Here is a 25,025-nt window from a genome sequence, read left to right as displayed (position 1 = left end):
GCTTTGGCAAACTGTACACCAAAAGAAGAACGAAACATATAAAATACTGTGAGCAGAAAATCATTCAATCCCCAAAAGCACAAAGTCACATCTAAGGGTAAAACACATCTTTTGTACTCACCATAACTTTACTTCCAACTATCTGCATGCAGTGGCCAACGAAGAGTGGTTATGGTGTAAAAACAAACAAACAAACAAACAAAAAACAGCAACAGTATTAGTAATCAGAAGCTTTTCACAGAAGTTAATTGTTTAGTAAATTAGTTAGCTATCTACCCCTATACTTTTAACACTTTTAGTACTTTAGATCTAGAGACTAACACAACTATATCAGTACTGATTTCTAAATCCTTCAAAAATGTGTACTGTCTACAGAATAAATATTCTTAAATAAAAGATTATTACTATTTGAAGATTTTTTGAAGGTTCTGTAATGGGCTTCACAGCTAGTGAAATCTAATTATCAAGTAATCCAAGATTAAGTGTAATCAGACAGCAGATATCTATCAGCCCACAACCCCTCAAAAAATTATCAATGGAAAATTTAATTATTTTCCAAATATTGCTTTTTTTCCTCTTTCCTTGTTTTAACAGATATACTATTAAGGTTGAAATGAAGTATTTTAGAATGTAAATGTGGCATTTAAAGTCATGCATTAAGAAATAAACTTTAGGTTGAAAATTGGAATATTTTATATTGTTATAAATTTAAAGTTTAAAATATTGTTTTGTACTATACTTGAAAATTACAAAAAAATAAATAAAATTACAAAGATGATAGATTGTTTATGATTCTAGTTTTCTAAGTCATCCCAGCATTTCTATTTTAAGAGTAGAGTTTTCTATATAATGTGAAGACAAAGAAGCAGTTTATATTTAAACATAGAGTTATTCATTAGGAGGAAACAGTTCAAGAATTGCAACTTTGATTGAGATTATCTAGTGGTAAAGAGAATTTCTGAAAGGCAGAGTTGTGTTTAAGAAAGCAAGAAGTAAAATCATAGTCCTAAACCTAATTTTATACCAAAATCCAAATATAAATCACTGTTATCAGATTCCTACATTTGAATATCAAGCAATGTTCAAACAAGAGTTAATCCACGATCTTAAACCATTAATCTGATAGCAGTTATTACCAATATGTGTTCTATTTTTCAGCTTCTACTTTAAAAATAAAAATCAAATATAATTGAAATTCCCCACAAGAATTTTAAGTTGAACAGGATACCACAAGATACAAAAAGATAATGACAGTTTCCCAGTAAATTATTTCAGAGGAATCCATGAATCGCTAAATAGAGAAGCAGCTTTCTTAAATATTCCTTCAACAGACTATTATTTAGTTGAATAAAAGTCTCTTTGTTGCCATTAACAGTTTTCTGAATTGAAAGATATGCTATTGACCTAAATTACTTCCTCCCACCAAAAAGACAGAGGTCTTATTTGTCCCTTGTTTATTTAACACAGACATGAAAATAAAAAAAGGCAATCCTGTCTTAACAATTAAGGCAAGTCTATACTCAGTGAAACAACCAGAATATGGCCCATTTAATGATTCATTCAGATTGCAAAATGACTGCATTTGGCTAAAGCACATACCCCAGACAGATTAGATGGGCCAAGGAAAAGCCAAAAGAAACAGGTTTGGTCATGTTTGAATTCAACTGTTTCACCCTATCTAGGCAATGCCTGGAAAAGACCTGAGAAAGAAAATATCTGATAATGGCAAAGGCAAAACTATAATACTGTATACACACATAAAAATAGACATAATTCTCAACTGCTTATTATGTGGGTCAATCAAAAAATGTATAATGTGTTTGCATATCACTATTTTAAATTATTTCCTATTGGTATTTTTTAATAAATGATATCTTTCACTGTGTCTTCATAAAAATGTAAATTCACATTTTTTAAATCTCAATTTCAAAGACTGTGATTTAAGTTAGAAATAAACTACTTTCTCAATATTCTCATACGGACACTGACATTTGGCAAACTGATATTAAGATTTCAGTGACTAATTTTTCCCCATACATATCTACATAGACTGTTAAAATTTAACATGCAAAAGTCTGTTATCACTGATGTATTGTTGCCTCTTTCAGGATCATGAATTGGTATGATAATGCTGCAGTATTAACAAAGCTTGGTTTTCCAATTCTGAAAACATATGTTGAACTTTTGAAAAACACAGACTCATTCAGATTACTGGTAGCCAAATTATCTAAACGTTTATCAACTAACCTACATCAGGTCCATAATCACACTTGCTGCAATGAGCAAACCAGTCCAGCTTAAGCAGAGGAGAGGCTCTTTGCCACTCCCTTATTTAAAGCCATTCATCACTGTCAGTTACCCAAGCTACTTTTTCCTTTGGCATTCACACAACTTAACATTTTCTATTATGGGACCTGAAGAGGACAAAAACTAAGCAATAGTTTTCATCATTATCTTTTAATTTCCTTTATCTTATTCCAGGCTAATTTTGTCGTGGTCAATTACACAATTAAAGACCCGCCTTCGTTTTAGAAGCAGGTTTTGAGCACAAACCTGTGTATTAGTTTCACCTTGCTTTACTGTCCTGACCAAGGAAACCCAGAAAAATAGACATCTCTTATTAAGCGCATATTTTGTTTGCTTTTCAATTCCATAAAAAATGACTAATGCAGGTGTTAAAGGGGGTAATGAACATTTTATGTTCAAATTTAACTGAAATTCTCACTGGTTTAACATATGACTATAAAACATTTTTCCACCAGGGACTCTAGCCCTTAACTTTGCTTTTACTTCAAATTGAAAAGACGATTATAAAGCTATAGACTATTTAGACTATTTATAAAGCATTTTCCTAAAGAAGTGGTTACAATCATATCTACCTTAAATGTGGAAACATTTTTTTTTTTTGTCTTTTTTTTGCTATTTCTTGGGCCGCTCCTGCGGCATATGGAGGTTCCCAGGCTAGGGGTTGAATCAGAGCTGGAGCCACCGGCCTACACCAGAGCCACAGCAACGCGGGATCCGAGCCGCATCTGCAACCCGCACCACAGCTCACTTCAACGACGGATCGTTAACCCACTAAGCAAGGGCAGGGACCGAACCGAAACCTCATGGTTCCTAGTCGGATTCGTTAACCACTGCGCCACGACGGGAACTCCCTGGAAACATTTTAAATCAGTGTATCATAGTGAAAATGTAAGCATAAAAATGTATGACATGAAAAGCATATCTAGGACTTCCCGTGTGGCTCACAACATAACTACTCGGCATTGCTTCTACAGTGGCTGTGGCTTGACCCCTAGCCTGGGAACTTCCATATACCACAGGTGCGGCCACTTGTTGAAAAAGAAAAAAAAAAGACAGCAGGATGGAAACCTTGGTTACACATAGGTAAATGGCCATAGGCTAGGTTTAAATTTATGCAAATGTCATTGTCATGAACATGAAAAGGTCAAAAGATGAGAGGATGTTTTGTCACTAAATGGCATCTCTCTCACCCTCAAAAGGAAATCACATATGCAATTTTCTTTGTTTTCATCACTGAAAACACAGCACTAATGAATGTCTCCCCGAAGCGAGGAAGCTTTAAAACATGCTTATCAACAGGCTTTCTTTCATCACAGTATTTGGTTCCTGAAAAATATTAGCAAATAAAATGTAAAACCTTAGAACTCTAATGAAAGTTCTATACACATCAGGTGTTCATATGTGTGCTAAATGAAACAAATAAGGGTCATATACTAAATTGTTACAGTACACATTTTAAGGCTAATGCCTTAAATAAAGAGTTTTCAGGAGTTCCCATCATGGCTCAGTGGTTAACGAATCCGACTAGGAACCATGAGGTTTTGGGTTCAGATCCCTGGCCTTGCTCAGTGGGTTAAGGATCCGGCATTGCCGTGAGCTGTGGTGTAAGTCGCAGAAGAGGCTCTGATCCCGTGTTGCTGTGGCTCTGGTGTAGGCCAGTGGCTACAGCTCCTACTCGACCCCTAGCCTGGGAACCTCCATATGCCGTGGGAGCGGCTCAAGAAATGGCAAAAAGACAAAAAAAAAAAAAAAAAAAGAGAGAGAGAGTTTTCATGTCTTTTGAGAATCATTCAATTTCCATCTTTCAAATATAGTAATTTAAGAGAGCTCATCCAACATCTACTCAAATTTTACTATTTTAATCTGAAAAAAAATGAGTATTTAAAAGTGGGCATTTCTTTGATCAGTTGAAAAGGAAACAATATGAGAATAAGTTAAAACAAGTTAGACATAGAGTCAAAATCCAAAGGTTAAAGCCTAAGAGCTTCATATAATCTTCATTACACTCAGTCCCACTTACACAAACAAAAACAGCAAAGGAGCCAGAGACACTAATCAAATCTTGTCATTAAAAACACCACATAATTATTCATATATTGTTATCTGTACTTTGCACTCAGATTTAGCTATAGATTTACTAGTAGTATTTGCCTTTAGGTATTTGAAAAAGAACACAGAATGTACACCCTGCATTTCCTAAAGCATTTTACTGTGAACAATTAACTTGAGTGCAAAAATGAGAGGAGATTCATCAGAATTTCAAAGTAAAACCCTATGCCTCACCTAATTCTATTGAAAATGGCGCTCATGGCAAATTTCACTTATCACTTGAAACATATTTCTGCCCTTGGATATCAGAAGCAAATTAAAAAACATGCTGTTGCTCTGCTCTGGCAGAGCTGCAATGTGTTATGTTTAAATAGTTCAGCATTCAGATTTAGCTTGCTTAAAGTACAATATGGAATCAATACAATCGTAGAATTCAGGGCAAAATGCATCAGTAATTGCCACTGCAATTACTGTACTAAAATAGCATTAATAGGAGAGCCAAATAATTTTAGAACATCTTTTTCCGATGATAAACTATTTTATTCACTGGTCAACTTTTTAAATTTAAAATATATTATGTCTTAAATGCAAATGTGTGTGTGAAATACATACCACACAAACATAAAATCACAATGTGACATATATATACATACAAACACATATGTAATATATACATGCATAGTGATTTATGAACTCTAAATGTGAAAAGCTTCTTCTTTCCAGAAATTTAAAAGATACATGTCATGATTAAAAAAATACATTTTTTAATGAAAATAAATCAAAGTGGAAGGCTATTTTCAGAAGCAACTTAGGAAGTGAACAAAGTGAACACAGTCCATTAAAACACCAAGTTTTTCCTGCTCAAGACAAGTGTTTTCAGTGAACTCGACCTTCTAGTCTTTTGAGACTCAAACAGATTTCATTAAAGCTTCTATTATTAACTTATACACACTACTATATATAAAATAGATAACCAACAAGGGCCTACTATATAGCACAGGGAACTATGCTCAATATTTGTAGTAACTTATAAGGGAAAAGAATCTGAAAAAAAGATAAATATGTATGAACTGGCCATACACCTGAAACTAACACAACATTGTAAATCAATTACATGGCAAAGAAACCAAAAAACAAATACAAAAATCTCCTATTAAACACCCTCCTTTATGTTATATTAAACTAAACAATAACAATTCTGAGGTAGTTTACATAGGTAGTATCACAAAAATGAAAAACTGTCTTAAAAATATTGCTAAAAATTTCATGCAAGCAGATATCAGACACACTTCTTTAATGTAAACTTAGTTAAATCTTGTAACTAGGCTATATTTGTGTCTTCTCAAAATCTGAAATGTTCATATAAGAAACTGTATATTATGCTGAATATCTACAAACTGCAGACGTCACTAATTGTCATTAGTAAGTGCACAAAACCTCGGCCCACAAACTTACTGGATTAACTCTGTGCCCTCTATCCTTAGTCTGTCTTCTATACAAGAACATAAGTCTAATTAAGAACAGTTTTGAGGAAGTTCCCATAGTGGCTCAGCAGAAACTGATTAGCATTCATGAGGACACAGGTTCGACCCCTGGCCTCACTCAGTGGGTTAAGGATCCCGCGTGGCCATGAGCTGTGGTGTAGGTCGCAGATGCAGCTCAGATCTGACGTCGCTGTGGCTGTAGTGTAGGCCAGTGGCTACAGCTCTGATTCAACCCCTAGCCTGGGAACCTCCACATGCTGCGAGTGTGGCCCTAAAAAGACAAAAAAAAAAAAAAAAAGTTTTGAAATTTATACAAAATGTATTAGAGTACATGTATGAGCTTATTTTATGCATAGTCTATATGAGTACATCGAGGCAAGAACTTAAGAGATCTAAGGCTTGGTTATTTTTAAGCAGATAATGCTAAGCTCATTATGTGGGTGCCAGGAAAGTCTCAGTACTTACAGATTTGGCAGTAGCAGAAATATACTGGACAACCATCTCACGCTTGGTGGTAAAATCTTTGTTTCGTAAAGGAGCTTTTCGTTCTTCATTAAGGTTCATGTCCTCCTGTTAAAAGAACATTTATTGTGAGCATGAGCAAATTTCTGCTTAAGAGTTTCAGAGATGATTTAATAAATAGTTCATCTAAAAATGGTAAGTCATGCTGTGACTAACAACAATCATCATCTTGTGACTCATTCACTATTATTTTTCACTTATATACCATAATCTGGTATAAATTTCACCATATATTTATGGTTCATATTTCTACCTATTCAACTAATGAGCAGAAAGAAAAAAAAACATTTTAAACTCTTCCACAGAAAAAATTAGCAGTTTATAGCATAGATACATACCATCCAGCCTTAGCAAAAAAAAAAAAGCTATTTATTTACCACAAGGGTAAAAATAAACAATAAACGAACACTTTACTATTTGGCATATGCTCCCTTAGGATCATTATTATATAAAAGAGATATGATTTGTAAATTTCCATCTAATAAATATCTACACTATGTCACTAAAGAAAGATTCATGAGAATTTGTTGAATTCGCACAGGGGAAAAAAAAAATCAGAAACATAGTTACCTATATTGAGATAACAAAAACCACTCACTGGAGAGAAAAATATTCAATACTCTTTTGAGGTTCAAGTTTTAATTTGGTTGGAAACTTCACTTTATACTATGCAACATGCACGTGTATAACATTTTCACTAGACAAATTATTTGTCATCATTTTGAAACTCATGTGAATCCCTGAAACATACTAAGATGTACTTGAAGGACCACAAAACCAAGTTGGAAAGGATCATGCTTCAAAAAGCAACATCAATAAAAAGACCATCTACAGAATTGGTGAAAACATTAACAAACCGTATGTCTGATGAGGGATTTGTATCCAAATTATAAAAAAGGACTTTTTGCGGTTGCCAAGGGGGAGGTGGGAGAAGTTTGGGGTTGGTAGATGCAAACTATTACATTTAGAGTGGACAGGCAATGAAGTCCTACTATACAGTACAGGGAAGTATATCTAATCTCTTGAGAGAGAACATGATGGAAGATAGTATGAGAAAGAGAATGCGTATATATTGAGTCACTATGCTGTACAGTAGAAATTGGCACAACATTGTAAATCAAATACACTTTAATAAAAAAAAATAAAAAGAGGACTCTTACAAATCAGTAACAATACAAATCAGTAAAAATACAAATAACCCCAATACAAGTGGGCAAAGGATTTGAATAAACTAAAGAAGACATACAAATGGCCAACAAGTACATGATGTTCAACATCATTAATTAGGGAAATACAAATCAAAACTACAGTGAGATACCACTTTGCTCTCATCAGCATGACTATGACCAAAAAGATAACAACATATCTTGGTGAGGATGTAGAAAAAATTGGAACCCTCATACACTGCTGGTGAGAATATGAATGATGCAATCACTTTGGAAAACAGTCTAGCAGTTCCTCAAAAAGTTGTACATAAAATTATCACATGACCCAGCTTATACCCAAGAGAAATGAAAACATATAATATGTCCACACAAAAACTTGTACATGAATGTTCGTAGCAGCAGCATCAAAGAGTGGAAAAAATCCAAGTGCCCATTAAGTGATGAATGGATAAACAAATGTTATGTCCATACAAAGGAATATTATTCAGCTATAAAGAGGAGTACTGACACATGCTACAGCATGGATGAACATTAAAATCACATTATGGAAAATGAAAGAAGCCACTCAGAAAAGATCACACAGTATATGATTTCATTTACACTAAATGTCCAGAATAGGCAAATCTATAGACAGAGAAAGTGGATTAGCGGTTATCAGGGGCAGGGTAAGGGGCAGTGGGGAGAATTGGGGTGTGACTCCTGGGAGGTATGGTATTTCTTTGGGGGGTTATGACAATGTCCTAAATTTGATCATTGTGATAGTTCCACAATTCTTTGACTATATGAAAAAACACATTGAACTGTATACTTTAAGAGGATGAAATTTGCAACATCTGAATTGTATCTCAATTTTTTAAAAATCAGTATTATTTTTATCCCCTCACTTGCTTAGTCATCACTACAATTAAAACCTTTATAATTTTTTAATTGAGTAAACTAAAGGGCAAACAGAAATATTAAAATTACCTTAAAGAGTCGTATTTGAGAATGTGAAGAATAAAACAAAAGATCATAAAAAGTAATCAAACAATATCTGAATAGTAACTTCAATGCAGCAAGAATCTCATGAGCAATATTTGCACCCACTGCAGTGACTGCTATGATGATTAATTCACAATCAGTACCTGACCCCCCCCTTCCTAATCACTGTCTCTACCTCCCTTTCTATCTTATCTCCTTATTTTTCATCTACTTGTTAATGACTTACTTGAAGGCAGGCTCTCTTTCTCAAAGACTAGATCTAGCATCATTGAATCAAAGTAGGATCACAGAAATGAGGCTGGATTAAGGATCTTATAAAGTCCACATATACTCATCTGTGTTCTGTATCAATTTCAACTAACAGGGAACTCACTACCTCCACAGGAAACCCATCCCATTACAGGGCACCTTAATTTTGGCCAAGTGTTCTCTTGAAGGACTGTATCTGAAATATGTACAACAAACTACTAATATCCTGTTACAGTGATAGGACTGTAATTATTTTTTCTTCTCTACTTTTTAAATTCTGAATCACTTATTTACTGAACATGTAACACGCACCACAGACTATGCCAGGCTGAGTGGTGAATGCAAAACTCAAAGAGTACTTGAGTCCACAAGTTAAATGAGTTATTACTTGTGAAGTACTTAGAACAATGTCTGCTACTTAGTAAATGCTATATTTGTCTGTCAAATAAGAATAAACAATTCATGGCCTAGTAGGGAGAAGAGATATGCAAGCACATCATTATAATAGAGACATGCAAAGAATGTTTCAGGAACACAGCAGACAGATGGGAAGGTCAGCAGAGAATTATCAGGATCTGGGTCTTGAAGGATGGAAAAAAAAATCTTGAGTGAAGGCCAGGAGACTAGCTACCAGACCACAGTGGTCTTCTGTCATGATTGGCTGCCCAACAGCACTTGAACATGCCCACTACATTTTAAAACACCCTCACAGTGGCAGCCCCACCAAAGAAGAATCCATAAAAACCGCATTTCTCATCATGCTTATAGTTAGAGTACATAGGTGGCTTAGTTTCCACCCAAGACATACATATATGTAGGAGGTGTAGATTCAAAACTATTTAAGGAAAGACCATGAGTAATCAATCTGTTTGGTTACTACGAGTGACATCAGAGATGATGTGGTTATGGAACTGATGGCAGCAGCCACATCTTTGTTATCACAACAGTTTGACCAAGTGGTTTTGGGTTGGCAACAGCTCCTTCATAAGATTATATATCGGCTGTGTGGTTCTGGAAGTTATTCCTATACTAATGTTACCTGAAGCCAGTTTTGCAACCCTTCTGATTTATTATATACGAGATGTTGTATATATAACATATAAAATAAATGTTTCTAAAATATATTAAATATAAAATACATATTTTATATTTAAACTAGCTAGAATGCATTCTCTTATGTTTAATAATTTGGGGAATTTCCACTGTGGTGCAGCAGAAACGAATCCAACTAGTATCTGTGAGGATGAGGGTTCGATCCCTGGCCTTGCTCAGTGGGTCAGGGATCCTGCATTGCTGTGACTGTGGCGTAGGCCAGCAGCTGTAGCTCTGATTTGACCCCGGGCCTGGGAACTTCCATATGCCTTGGGGGTGACCCTAAAAAGCAAAACAAAAAAAATCAAAGTAAAAAATAATAATTTGGGCTAACACAGTAATTCAAGTAAAAGTGATAAGAGTCCAAAGGAAGAGAAATGGCAGTCAGATTGGACAGAGGGAATAAAGAATAATAAACAAATGTTATATGAAGGCAACACCATCTCCTTAGGGATAAAGTATATTACCGGCTTCAATTTATCTTCATGTGACATGGCTCAGCATCTCTCTCAAATACTCTATGGTTTGATAAATCCAAGGAAGGAAAGAACTTCTGCCATCTTCATCTTGAAATAGTATACCTCTATTAATTCAGCCTCTGATTTTATGACCTTATTGGCACGTACATAATTCTGCTGACTCGTGTTTGTTTCCATAAAAACCACTAAACACTGCTCCCGTACACTAGACTATGTCTCTACTATCTCTAAATATTCTAGTTACACTTTAAATATAGTAGTATAGTATAGCATATATAGTGTAGTAGTAGTATACAGTATAGTAGTTAACTATATAGCTAACTGTAAATGTAGTTAGCATGAATCTGCATCCCCCTTATAGAATCAACTCTGGAACGTTGACAAGATAAGCGTGTCTGTATTTGTACTCCTCACAACCAAGCCTAAGAGTGTGGTAATGCCACCTCTGCCAGTCTCTAGGTAGAGTTTGCTCTTCTTCCAGTGACATTTCTACATTACCATGTCACTCCAGTTCAGTTTTTACCAGCACACACTGCTAAGATTATGCTATGAAAATAAAATCATGGAGGCAGGCAGGTCAATAAGGAGAATAAAGACCTCAGAGGAATGTCAAGATTAAGCGTAACCATGCACCCAAGCCTAGTGTATATTAACTAGTTGTCAAAGAATGGTGTTATTATCACTTCCCTAGTCTCATTTTTTCTTTTGTTACTTTTCGTCTTACCCTTTATGTTTTAATAATGAACAGTTATTGGTAGTTTTCTACATACACTATGCTGTTAATACACTTGCATTACTTCGCTTATGACACTATTCTATCTGCCTAAAAGGCTATCAACTTAAACTTAACCACCCTCTAGCTCTATTAACCCCCATCTCATCCCACCCCACCCAAATCCTTATCTGGCTAAGTAATATGCTTGTTAATTCTTGAGATTTCCCCCAAAGCACCTCATTTAGAAATGACTATATTCATTCTATTATTCCACATTAACTTCCTATTACTGTAGCACTTCAAATGAAACTCTCTCATAAATCCACCTTCCCTAAACTATACGCTAACAGAGGAAAGAAACTGGGTTCTTTTTTATCTTTGTTTTCCCAAAGAAAACGTATGCATTCCCAGAATGCACCGAGCATTTAATAAGTACTTGTTAAGCCAATGGGATATTTAGGAGCTTTTCTCTTAATAATTTGCTTTACATTAACAAATTTTTTTTATACTTATAAATTTGCTGCATAGCTTGACTGGGAATAAGTACCATTCACATGAAGAACAGACCATAACGATTCATCTTATAGAAAGCAGCAGCATCCTACTAATTAGGCAGCTAATACTTCCAAATCATTAACTCCAGCTTTATAAAACAATTATAAAACTAAATAGAACAATACTCAAAATTCAATATTAATTCTAAACAATGTAATTGAATAGGAAACTACTTCTAAACTGAGTTCTTACAGTACTCAAAATACAAAAGCAAGCTTTTAGTATATTTAACTTTCAGTACTTCCACAATACATAAGAATGTAGTATTTTACAGTTTTAAAAAATGGTGGAGTCAAAATATTATACTTATAATATTTGTATTGTATTTGTGTCAAGTCATATTTATAAACACTAAACCATTTTTCCTCCTACCACTTATGCTATGATGCAATTTTCCCATTATAGACAAACTCCTTCACCTCTTCATCAAATAAACATTGTATTCCTAAAGTTATTGCTGAGGAGCCATATAAGAATAGAGTCAAATAAGAAAGTTAAGGAGTTCTCTTGTGGCACAGCAGGTTAAGGATCCGGCATTATCACTGCAGCAGCTTGTGTTGCTGCTGTGTGCAGGTTCAATCCCTCTTAGGGGAACTTGCCCAGGAACTTCCACATGCCGCAGGCCAAGGCTTAAAAAAAAGAGAGAGAAGGTTAAAAGTTAAACCAGCTCCCTATTCATTCATTTGTACTTTTATTCATTCGTTCCCATCTCACTCCCCATAAATGTTTAAACAGATAATGTTTAAACAGATAACTTCCTCATCTCTAACATTTTCTATTTCCTGAACCCTTCCGTTGTTTATCTCACTTGCTTTATGAGAGGTAAATGTCAACCCTTTGTTTTTATTTCTTACTTCTCTGTAAGAAGTAATACTTGCTCCTTCTTTCTATAAAGTTGTAAATTTCTATATATTTCTATAAAATAACTGTTTCTGTTTCTGCAACATGTATTGATCCCAGTTTAAGGCTGGATTTTCCACTTGCTGTTTTTAAGTCTGAACTTAACTTCACCATCAACTGTTTGCCCTCTTCGTTCTGCTTCTCAGTAGTAAATTATCAAGTATTCTCTAACTTCTATCTTGAGAGGATCTGTACCCCTAAAGAAAATGAACTGGAGTTCCTGTAGTGGCGCAGCAGAAATGAATCCAACTAGGAACCAAGAAGATGAACCAATGATACTTCAGTACCTAAAAATATACCCTAGCATAAATAGCAATTAGAGTAATCTTTGATTATTTTAAGATTATTAATTAATGGATTTTTACATTTCTTTTTTTCTCAAGAAATGTTCATATAAAAATGTGTCCTATAGATAATTCCTCTAACTTCTATGAACTTGAAAGGACAGAACATTTCTTTTTCAAACTTCCAATAAAAGCATCAGGGATTTTCTACATAAATAAATAATTGGCCAGTTGTTCCTGGTATTAATTAACTATCTCATGTGCTCCAAAGATCAAGTTAACTTTACCTGTACAGACTACAGCCACATACATAATTGGATCTACATAACATATAGAAGCTCATGTGGAAGACAAAGTTAAAGGGAAAAATACTGTCCAAATACATTATCTCTACGAATACTATGGAGCCAAAGGCAGGAAAAAAGCATGAAATTAAGTGACCGTTACTGAGTATTTTATAAAAATCTTCATATATTTATACTTTCAGATCTTATTGGAGAGAACCAACTATAAATATCTACATACACCTCTTCACCATCAAGAAGGTAAATTCAGAGTGTATCTTTAGATATTAGAAAATACAAATACTGTTTTCACTCTCCCATAATCCTTAATTCTGAGCTCAATGTTCAACCAGTGGTGTACATAGTTTAAAGATTACTTAAAGGATCCACTGTGGTTTGTGAAATATTTTTACTTAAAAATCATAAAAGAATATTTAACATGAGAATAACACTGAAACCCTCATTGGATCCACAGGTCCAAATGGCACATGAGGTATCTTAAGGGAAGAATGGGGTATTCACACCACACATTTGTTTACTGTCAGTGTATTGCAACATACTGCAGCTTACAAGTACCTGATTAAGTGGACTTATAAAAGTTATTTTATCTAGCTTTAACTAAGTCAACCCTCAAAAGAAACAACAACAAAATAGAAAAGTAACTTTAAAAGATTGCTACGAAGACAAAATATTGAGGTTAATAAGATAACACCATTAATGCAAGCACAAGGGAACAAGAAAATGCTGGAATGTTATATATCCTATTCACAAGTCTGTGCCTTTCGTCAGTCATAATGTATAATAAAAATAATAAAAATATAAAGCTAATAAGAAACGGATCCCACAAGATTGAAAATTAAGGTAACTACCTGAAATATGCATGTACATCAATTATCAATGATGACTCACTTTATACGCATATTGTACCTTAAAATATTAGCTAATGATATTATACAGCTACCTCAAACTGGCAGGCAATTAAAAATTCAAACATCTAGAGCATAAAGGAAGCTTTTCAATTTTCTCAGCCATAATCAGAATTATGTGATATGCAATCCAGTACTTAGTGAAATTTTGTAAACTTAATGACATATGTTTAGAAACCTCTTTTGAATGTTTTCTTTCTTTAATAGCAAAAGACAAAAGGTCCCATGACACTGGAGGAACACTTGGTAGAAGCAGATAAAAAATACATGCAAAACAACATGACAGTAAACTAAAACACACTCCTTTGTCAGCAAATGCTGTCAGAAGATACACAAAAATCATTGCTGAAAATTTGCTAAAACAAGTATTAGAAAAATTACTCAGTTGGGAGGGTTATCACACCATTGAATGAAAATACAGCTGTTTTTTTTTTCTTTTAAACAACTCAGCTTATATTATTCGCTAGATTGTTTCAATAATGAAATATAAAAACTACTTGAGTTGCTAATAAAACAATCTAACAGAGAAAACATATTGCCAAAATAAATGATTTATTTAATAAAAGGATGCCTTATGAAAAAACTGTTAAGTGGGAAGCATTCCCGAGTAAGGAAGGTTGCCCCGCATGCAAAATTCAAACCACAGCAAGAAAGAAGTTGAAACCCAAATACACACAGTGAGTCAAAAATGTAGGGTTTTTTTTTTTAATAAAAGCAAGCTATTTCAATACAGTAGAATATTTACAGTATTTTTAAATGAGATTGAAAATGAGCATGAAAACACATTGTACCTTACAAAGATATCTCTGGCTATCTTGAGACGAAGTAATTTTTTTTTTCTTTTCTTTTTTTCTTTTTTTAAGGGCCACATATGCAGCATATGGAAGTTCCTGGGGCTAGGGGTCAAATTGGAGCTGCAACTGCAACTGCAGGCCCACACCACAGCCATAGCAACACCGGATAGGAGCCACATCTACAACCTACACCACAGCTTGTGGCAAAGCTGGACATTTAATCCAATGAGCAAGGCCAGGGCTCGAACGTGCATCCTCATCCTCACAGACACTATGTCGGGTTCTTAACCTGCTGAGCTACAATGGGAACTCTTAGTGTTTTATTTTTGGCCACACCAGTGCCACACGGAAGTTCCTGGGCCAGGGATCCAACCTGTGCCACTGCTGAGACAACACAGGATCCTTAAAGAGCTGCACCACACAGAAACTCCAAGACGAAGCATTTGAAAACTTCTGAAATTTAGCATGACTTGGGCATTTTTCATTCAAAAAAGTACAAGTAATCCCTTAACAGTTTAACAACTAGCAAGAAAATAACTGTTTTTCAAATGGACTTCATTGAAAAAGATACAACCCAACTGCCAGGTCAGTCTCCTTCACCCTTGCATAACTCACCTCTTCTTCTGAGCACTAGGTGCAGTGACTGCAGGGGACATGAGTAGCCAAACACAGGCACAAGGGTCTACACATCAAGGATGTGGAAGGAAAAATGCAAAGAGCCCATGTCCTTGATGACATCTAGTGAAGTCCATTTTTTAAAGCCCATTTATTCACAAATATGAAACTGCAATACTTCAGATTAGGTCCAGAAACAACCAACTGTCATCAAGGGAGATGGGAATTTACTACCCATGGCTTAGCAGGAAACCTTTGCCTGATTCATGGATTGCACAGAGCAAAGTTAATACTATGATTTAATAAGTGTTGTTAATGATGTTCTCATTTCCACTTGGACCTAGGTATCTTTGTCAGATTTATGTTTCAGCTGTAATAGACATTAAACCAAATATCAAAATGAAATGGACTTGGAACTAAACCTTCTAATTAGTCACTTTTTTAAACAAGACATAAAAAATAATGACACATGGACACTGTTCTCACTAAAAAGCTATTAATCATGACAGCAACGGCTTTTGTACCATTAATAAATAAAACAAACTCGTTTTAAATCGTTTTAAAATCTTGTTCATTTCATGTTTGGAATTCTTTACTATGTCTGTATTTTATAACATACATAGTATTAATACATACATATTTATAAACAATTTTTAAATAAAACATACTGGCGTTACTTGCTCAAATATATGTTTGTGTGTGTGTATGTGTATATATATATATATATATATATATATATTTTTTTTTTTTTTTCTAACGGGATTGGAAATCAGAAAGTTTAAGAGACTACTACACTACACCAGAGGTTAACACTTTTTCTCTAAATGGCCAGACAGTTGAACGTTTTAGTCTTTGCAGGTCAAAGGTTCTTTGTCACAAGTACTCAGCTCCATAGTTATAGTCCAAAAGGAGCCATTGACAACATGTAAACCAATGGCTTTGGCTGTGTTCAGCAAAACTGTATTTATGAACACTGAATTTCACACAATGTTCATGTGCCCTGAAAAGTCTTCTTTTGATTTCTCTGCAACCATTTAAAAATACGAACCTATTTTTACTTTGGGAGTCATACAAAATAAAATCTTAGAGGCAGCGATGGTGCCTTTGTCATCTTTGTGTTCCCCTGCACCTAACAAAGTATCTGGCATTCAGTAAGTTGTCAAACTTCTCCATGACACAGAAATTTGTCTTCACCTTTTTTCTTTTCCACAATTACACCTTGCGTTTTGCTCTATCACCTCTATTGAACATAAGCTGCTTTGATGGTAGGGATTTTCCTTTAGTTGTACCTGGTATATAGAAGGCACTGGACCTTGATGAAGTAAACCATTCAAATTTTGAGAACACTTTAATGCCAAAAAACAGACTGAAAATTCACAAGTGAGACTGGGCTTCATAGTATATTCAGATCTCTGTTTCCTCCCTGTGCCCGTGTGCTGGATTAAGTACCCACAGTAGCCTATTCACAGCTGTCCCACTACCATGGAAATCCTGTGTTTACTGGTTTGTCTCCCTGAGTTCAGTGGGGGCATGGGAGGGAGTGCATTCATCTTTGTGCCTCCGGCACACAGCACACAACTGGCACACTGCATATATCAGTACATGGTGGCAGAAATACAGTTATGGGAAAAAAAAAAAAAACTAGTGGAACTTTTCAAACAGAAAAAAATATTTTGGAAAACATTTCTAAGTACAAAGCAAGAACAGAGGGCATGAATTGTGACGATTATCAGCTACAGTCAGAGCAAAAAACTCCATGCCTTTCATTCTTCTTCCTGGGACTCCTATCCTACTACTCCCTCAGTTGTGAACCTTTGGTGAGAATTTATATATATGTGTATATACATATATATATATATATTAATTACCCAAATGAATTTATCACATCTGTAGTTATATAATGATCATAACAATCCAATTTTACAGGATTTCCATCCCATAACCCAAGCACATTTTGGTGAGAATTATATTGGGGAAGGAAATTTAATAGTAACCCAGATTTAGTTAAATTTGAGACCTGTTTACGGGGGTAAGTTTCCCTCCTCCTCTATATGCTTTCCTTAGGAGTATGTATATTGGGGAAGGAAATTTAATAGTAACCCAGATTTAGTTAAATTTGAGACCTGTTTATGGGGGTAAGTTTCCCTCCTTCTCTATATGCTTTCCTTAGGAGTATGTAAAAGAAAATAAAATGACTAGAAATGATGCTGGTGTTCTCTCAGTCTAAGGATATGGAGTAAACATATTGGAAATATACATGTAAAAAATGGAAAATTGGAGTTTCTATTGTGGCTCAGCAGGTCAAGAACCTGACATAGTATCTGTGAGGATGCAGCTTCGATCCCTGGCCTCGTTCAGTAGGTTAAGGATCCAGCATTGCTACACATTGCACAGGTCGCAAACACAGCTCAAACCTGGCACGGCTGTGGCTGTGGCGTAGGCCGGCAGCTGCAGCTCCAATTCAACCCCCCAACCAGGGAACTGACATATGCCACGGGTACAGCTGTGAAAAGGGCGGGGTGGGGGGAAGGAAAGCAGGCTATATAGACAATTTCTAAGGATCTAGTTATTTCTAAAAACTATTTCCATGCCTTATTAAAAATTTTAAGACATATGCTACCCATAACTTATTTAATGGTAACTTAACCATTAATTAAAATTCCTTAATCTGACAGACAGCACTAAAAGTTTCTCATCCAAGCTAACCAACTCCTAAAAGACTGATGATGGGTAAGAAATATACCCATGAGAACAGTCAGGTGAGAACAAGCAGAACATCTGAGGTCCAAAGTCAAATAGACCTTCAAAATTGATAAAAGGCAAAAGTAAGAGAACAAACTGAACAGCTTTGGGATTATTTATAAGAGATCTACCAGATGGAATACAGGATAGATAATTTAATATTTATTGCATATAAGTACTTAAGTACTATCATTCAATTATGCCAACAATGCAAAATGTATTAATGTAAATTGCTGAATAGAAACAAAGTAAAAAAAATCATATTTGCAGGTGGAATCATATATTAAACATTGCCTTAATAATTGAAGTTGAAATGAACTGTGCCTAGAAATCATAAATCACATTACTAGCCTCATCTTCTGTACACAAACTACTTAATTACCTGTATTAGAACACAGTCCTCACTGACATATTTATGTGAATCTAAAGTGGCCAACACAAGCTGGACCTCCACAGCAATAGATCCTTGTACTAGCTAAAAGAAATTAAATTCCAACTTGAACTTCCAAGACATCTATATGTGTGTTTTTTTATTTGTTTGTTTGCTTTTTAGGGCCACACCCGTGGCATATGGGAGTTCCCAGGCTAGGGGTCAAATTGCAACTACAGCTGTCGGCCATAGCCACAGCCACAGCAATGTGGGATCCAAGCCGCATCCGCAACCTAAACCACAGCTCACAGCAATGCTGGATCCTTAACCCGCTGAGCGAGGGCAGGAATCAAACCCGTATCCTCATGAGATACTAGTTGGGTTCCTTCCTGCTGAGCCACAAGGGCAACTCCTATATGTTTAATTTTTTAAGCTTAAAATGAAAATCCCCTAACCCAACTGCCCCCTAAAACAGAAAAGAACAGTTACTTACCAAAGGACAATAATACTCAAAAAGGAAATGGACAGTGACCAGACACTTTTCTCTCCTTGATGTAACTGCATTAATTGTTTGGATAAAAATGAGCTATCGCTATTAAATATTTAATAGTCCTTAAGCAGTATACTGAAGGTACAAAAACCAGTTCAGTTTTTCTCAGTAACCTCAAAGGTGCACGACCTGGCACCCTGCATATATCAATACATGGTGGTGGAAATGCAGTTATGGCAAAGAGTTTCAATTATCAGAGTAACAGAGGATTATATATGAATATTCCTTCTCATCATTTAAGCTTTTCACCAAAAGTTTCACTAAGATAATATCACCGCCCAGAAATTCCAAATAATAAATTATATTAGCAATTTTTTTTTTTTAATGGCACCAAGTTTCCAGGCCAGGGATTGAATCCAAGCCACAGCTGTGACTTAAGCCACAGCTGCAGCAATGCTGGGTCAGACATTGAACCTGTGCCTCCGCAGTGACCCAAGCCACTGCAGTTGGATTCTTCACCCACTGTGCCACAGCAGGAACTCTTATATTAGCAATTTTAAGTAATTTACTTCTTTTCTTCATCATATAATACATATAATGTTGTGCCACTTTATGCAATTATTTTAAATGTTTCACGCCTCAAGGTATGTTATCCTTAAACACATATATGGTATTTAGGCCCAATGGTCCAAACATTTGTAGTTCTCCAAAGTCTAAAAAATCTGAGGACAAGATTGTCATAACAGCCTTCAAGTAGGACAAGAACATCTATTAGAATATCTATACAAGGGAGGATACCTACAAAGAATGAAATAATAAAGGGAAATTTCATATCTGGAAATCTGAGTTTGAGAGACAGACAACTTAAATGTCTTCTCCCAATCAACTGTGAAAATGGCATGTTAACAGTTTTCCATTACTAAATTGTGGGCCTCGTTCTTTTCAGTTAATGCTCTGTAAAAAGCAATAACATGGAAAAAAAAAAAAAAACAACAAAAAACAACTTTCCATCATCAATAGGAAAACAAGCCATCCTAAGCTGGCTTTACCTACCAGGCAATGTACCTCAGAGTTGCCTTCCACTTCCACCAAATATGTATGCAACGAAAAAGTATTAATTTGATATTTAGCTTAATGAGACATTATTAAAGATAGAGGTTACCAAAAATGCCAAATTTTTTAGATTTTTATGTACCTAAATTTAAGTTCCAGCTCAGCCCCTTACTAATTTAGGCAAGTTACAGCACCAATTTCTTTAGCCTCTAAGCCTTAATTTCCTTGTCTGAAAAACAGGATATAACTATGTTGCCCATTTTGCAGCATTCTCACAAGCATCAACTGAAATAATACATGTATATCATTCAGTTACATGGGGAGCATAAGTGCACAGTAAATGAAAGCTATGACAATTCATAAAATAACTTGTTTACTTAAACAGATTACACTCAAAGCAGAGATAATAAAGAAAATACATAAAGTTAAATGTGCTAGTAAACTTCTCTCAAAGAAAAGATACAACCCCTTAAAAAGATTTTTACTGGTCTTTTGTTGTTATCTTTAAGCAAACCATAACTCACTTCCAACATTCCCATGAAAGGAAAAATTCTCATTAGGAAAAATGTGGCACCAAGTTGTTCCTTTCTTTAAGTCACATTTATGAATCCACAAGCAAATCTTTGTAAAAACATAACACACTGAAAGAGGAAAGTGCTAATTTTCTGATGAAACATTATAATAAATATTTAGCAGTTCCCTGGTGGTGCAGTGGATTAAGGATTCGCTGTTGTTACTGCTGTGGCTTGGGTTTGATCCTTGCTTCAGGAACCTCTTCATGTTGCGGGTATGGACAAAAAAATATATATATTCAAACCACAAAACAGAAATGTTGTAAAAGGTTTAAAAACATTGTAAATGCTGTACATAAAAAGTTCAAAGCTGCCAGGATTCAGTTTTGCTTAGGGCTATAATCATGTAAAAGGCATGTGTGTGACTGAAGCAGAGTAAGAAAACAAAGAGGATAGTAGTAGAAGATATCAAAGAGATAAAGTGGGGGGTCAGATCATATGGGGCCTTAAAGGCTCTTACAAAAACACTGGCTTTTGTACTCTGAGGGAAATGGGGGCCGATGGTAGAGATTTGAGAAGCCAAGTGACATGACATTGTTCAGGTTTTAAAAGCGTGATGTTTCTATGTTAAGAATATACTGTAAGGGTCATGGTGGAAGCAGAGACATCAGTGATGAACTGTGTTAGTCATACTATATGAGACTTCAACTACTGTGGGACCAGTGAAGGCACTAAGAAATGGTCAGCTGTTTTAAGTACCTTATTGTGAAGGAAGAGCTCAAGGGTTTCCTAATGAATTGAATGTGAAAGTGAGGAAGAGAGCAGTCAAGGACAATTCCAAAGATTTTGGCTTGAGTAACTGGACAGATGGATAAACCATCAACTGAGCAGGAGAAGACACCAGAAGTAGCAGTAGTTCAGTTTGGGACATGTTACTTTTGAGAAGTCCATTCACCATCCAAGAAGAGATGTCGATTATGAAGTCTGATTATGAGAGTCTAGAGTTCAGACACGAGGACTAAGCTGGAGATAAACTTAAGAATTGTAAGCAAACGAATGGAACTTAAAGCCATAGCCCTGGTTGCAATCACCAAAAAAGATAGTGTAGAGAAGAGAAAACGTCCAAAGACTGATCCCTGGGCCTCTCCAACATTTAAAAATTTAAGACATAAAAAGGAATCAGCAAAGACAGCGAAGAAGACTGAAAAGCAGCATCCAAAGAGACAGGAGGAAAACCAAATCAGTGTTGCGGTGGTGGGGTGGATTTCAAATTGGAGACAATGACCAAGTGCATCAAATGCTGCTGATGGGTCAGTTGAGAACTGAGAAATGAACATGTGACTCAGAAGCATGAAGGTCTTTGGTAACACTGACAGCCATTTTGATGGAATGGTGGGATGGAAGCCTAGGCTAGAGTGAGTTTAGGAGAGAAAGTATAAAACCAGAGAAGTCAGAAGCAGCGAATATAAAAAAAATTATTTAGAGGTGTTTTGCAGCAAAGAAAGGTAAAAATAGGGAGAGGTAGCTGGCAAGGGAGATATGGTCATGAAAAAGTAAAGTAAGACAAGCATGTCTATATGCTGCTGGGAATGGCAGAAGAGAGAAGAGAAAATGATGGGAGCACTGTCCTTGAGAAAGTGAAAAGAATGGAACCTTACACACAAATGGAAGGATTGGAAAATGAAAATTTCATCTGTGGTGACAGGTAGCGAGACAAACTATGTGACTGCAGCCACTCAAACTTAGGTAGATGTGGTGGTGGGAGTCTGTGGAAGTTCTCTGATTGCTTCAACTTACTCAATAAATTAAGCAGCAAGGTGATCATCAGAGCATAAAGATAGGGAAGAGTTCAGAGGAATGAAAAACAAAGGAAAGTGTTAAATAGTCTTCTGGAAGCATAGTGGAGGGAACAGAGTAGGGACATATAAAATGACTGTCTGGGGCGTTCTCTGGTGGTCTAATGTTTAGGGCTTGGTGCTTTCACAGTTGCGGCCCAGGTTCAATCCACGGTCTGCGAACTGAGATCCCATATCAAGCCGCTACATGACATGGCCCAAATAAAAATACAACAACTATCTAAAAACAGAAGGGCCTACTTGGGGCTTGGAAAAGGAATCTGTTTCAGAAACATTATCAGAATCACCCTTGGAATTCCTGCTGTGGCACAGTGGGTTAAGAATCCTATTGCAGTGGCCTGGGTCACTGTGGAGGCATGGATTTGATCCCCAGCCCAGCACAGTGGGTTAAAGGATCCAGAACTGCTGCAGCTGTGCCGTAGATCGAAGCTGTGGCTCAGATTCAGTCCTTAGCCCAGGACCTTCAATATGCCATGGTGTAGCCATAAAATTAAAAAAAGAAAAAAAAAGTCACACTAGATTAAAATAGGCAAACCTGGAAGACAGGAGGAAGACAGGTTAGGAGGCTATTTTCATAGCCCACAAGAAAAAACTGGAGAGAGATATTGTCTAAAGTAGGGCAAGAGTAGCTAAAGCACGACTGAGGAAACAGATGTAAGAGTCATTGCAAAAGCAAAACCAATGGGATTTGAAGTGGCAAATTGAAGGGCAATCTCAGGTGGTAAGGAAATACTGGCAGTGAAGAAAGAAGAGAGTTTTATTTGATAAAAGAAAGAGATGCAATGAACATTTATAAAATTATTTTACAGAAACCTTTATGCCACTATATTAGGAATATCATCTCCTTTAATCCTAAAAAGAATTATATGAGGTAGACCCTCTTATACCTTTGCTACAGTTACAAGAAAATAAAGATTAGAGAGGATACTTTACCTTCACTGGGTGATGTAATTAATGGCAGAGCCAGAACTTAAACCCAAGTCTAAATGACTCCAAAGTCCAAGCTCTTAGCCACTACACAAACATGCTCTGTAAAATTAAGGGCCTGGTAAAGGTAATATAGGTGGTTTGGCTTCCGAGAAGAATTTCAGAGCTCAAGATCTCAGAGGTGGAATTATTCCAAAGAATGACACAGTCCAAGGTGTAGTCATGCTTGTAATTAGCTAAATACATAGATGCAAAGGTCAGAGTACAGGAAACCAAGGAACTAAGGGCAAAAATGCAATGACAGGGTTGTTAACGTAATAGTTGAAATCACCAAAAGGAATAGCAATGGAAAGGTCAAAAGGATATTCAGATGCTATCAATATCAAGGTTGGTCAGCAAATAATAGAGTTTACAAGGGAAAGGAGTGTTGAAAGAATGGTTCAAAGAATATTACATAGAAGAAGCAATGGGAAAAAAGGATGTACCATAGGACTAGGATGAAGGACTGAAGAGAGTGGGAATGTCAGCACTTGTGTCAAGGGAGAAGCTAGATGCCAGCTCTGGCTAGACAAAAGGAATATTAAAGGAAAAAGAAAAGATAGAGGCAATTTGTATTCACTCAACAACTTTCAACAAATAGTGGGGGTGGGGCAGGGATGGTAACAACATGGTCCATAATGGGTAGAAGGGTCTAGATTTTCAGTATTCTTAGGCTTTTATTTTGGTATAGGTAAAGAGACCTTTGAAACTCCTGTGGATCTTAACTCAAAATAGACATTCACCAAAAAAAAAAAAAAAGAAAGACCATGATAAGCATGACAGAGTTAGAACTAGATATTCTCATACTAAGTGAAGTAAGTCAGAAAGAGAAAGACAAATACCATGTATCACTCATATCTGGAATCTAATACATGGCACGAATGAACCTTTCCACAGAAAAGAAAACCATGGACATGGAGAACATACTTGTGGTTCCCAAGGGGGAGGGGGAAGGAGTGGGATGGATGGGAGTCTGGAGTTAGTAGATGTAAACTATTTCACTTGGAGTGGATAAGCAATGAGGTCCTTCTGCATAGCACAGGGAACTATACTAATCACTTGTGATGCAACATGATGGAAAATACTATGGAAAAAAATGTATATATAACTGGATCACTTTGCTGTACAGTAGAAGTTGACAGAACACAGTAAATCAAGTATAATTAAAAAATTATGGAGTTCCTGTCATGGCTCAGTGGTAATGAACCTGACTACTAACCATGAGGACAAAGATTCAAGCCCTGGCCTCGATCATTGGGTTAAGGATCCATCATTGCCATGAGCTGTGGGGTGTAGGTCACAGCTCAGATCCTGCGCTGCTGTGGCTGTGGTATAGGCTACAGCTCTGATTCAACCCCTACCTTGAAACTCCCATATGCCACAGGAGCAGCCCTAAAAAAAAAAAAAAAAAAGTTAAAAATTAAAAAATAATCTACACTAGAAAATGGATTAAAATTTATTATATTAGTGGGGGAGGAAAAACTAAATGAATGAATCATCAATCAGGATCTCTACTTCCTCTCTGGTCAAGTAAACCAATGCAGCATGGACTAATGCCTCATTCTCCCCTCTCTTATCATAAACTGCTTAATAATCAAAATATTATATTAATATAAGAAATAATCTAAGCCACA

General features: G+C 35.8%; 1 protein-coding gene across 5 annotated transcripts in view; it reads right to left on the bottom strand.

Moving 5' to 3' along the window:
• The window catches only part of DIAPH2 (diaphanous related formin 2), a 918,057-nt gene that overhangs the window by 824,508 nt on the left and 68,524 nt on the right, over positions 1-25,025 (bottom strand). For 4 of the 5 annotated variants that reach the window (XR_002340795.1, XM_021080479.1, XM_021080481.1 and 1 more), the window contains 2 exons: positions 6,306-6,410; positions 122-142 (listed from right to left, as the gene is read on the bottom strand). Coding sequence is in view for 4 of the 5 variants with exons in the window: in XM_021080479.1 (XP_020936138.1) it covers positions 122-142; positions 6,306-6,410 (126 nt within the window). In the remaining variant the exon portion in view is untranslated. The remainder of the gene's footprint in view (positions 1-121; positions 143-6,305; positions 6,411-25,025) is intronic. The other variant, XM_021080480.1, reaches the window with a different exon arrangement.

Source organism: Sus scrofa, chromosome X (genome assembly GCF_000003025.6).
Source record: "Sus scrofa isolate TJ Tabasco breed Duroc chromosome X, Sscrofa11.1, whole genome shotgun sequence".
NCBI lineage: Eukaryota > Metazoa > Chordata > Mammalia > Artiodactyla > Suidae > Sus > Sus scrofa.
Note: the sequence above shows the minus strand (reverse complement) of the source record. Positions and strands in the feature narration are given on the sequence as shown.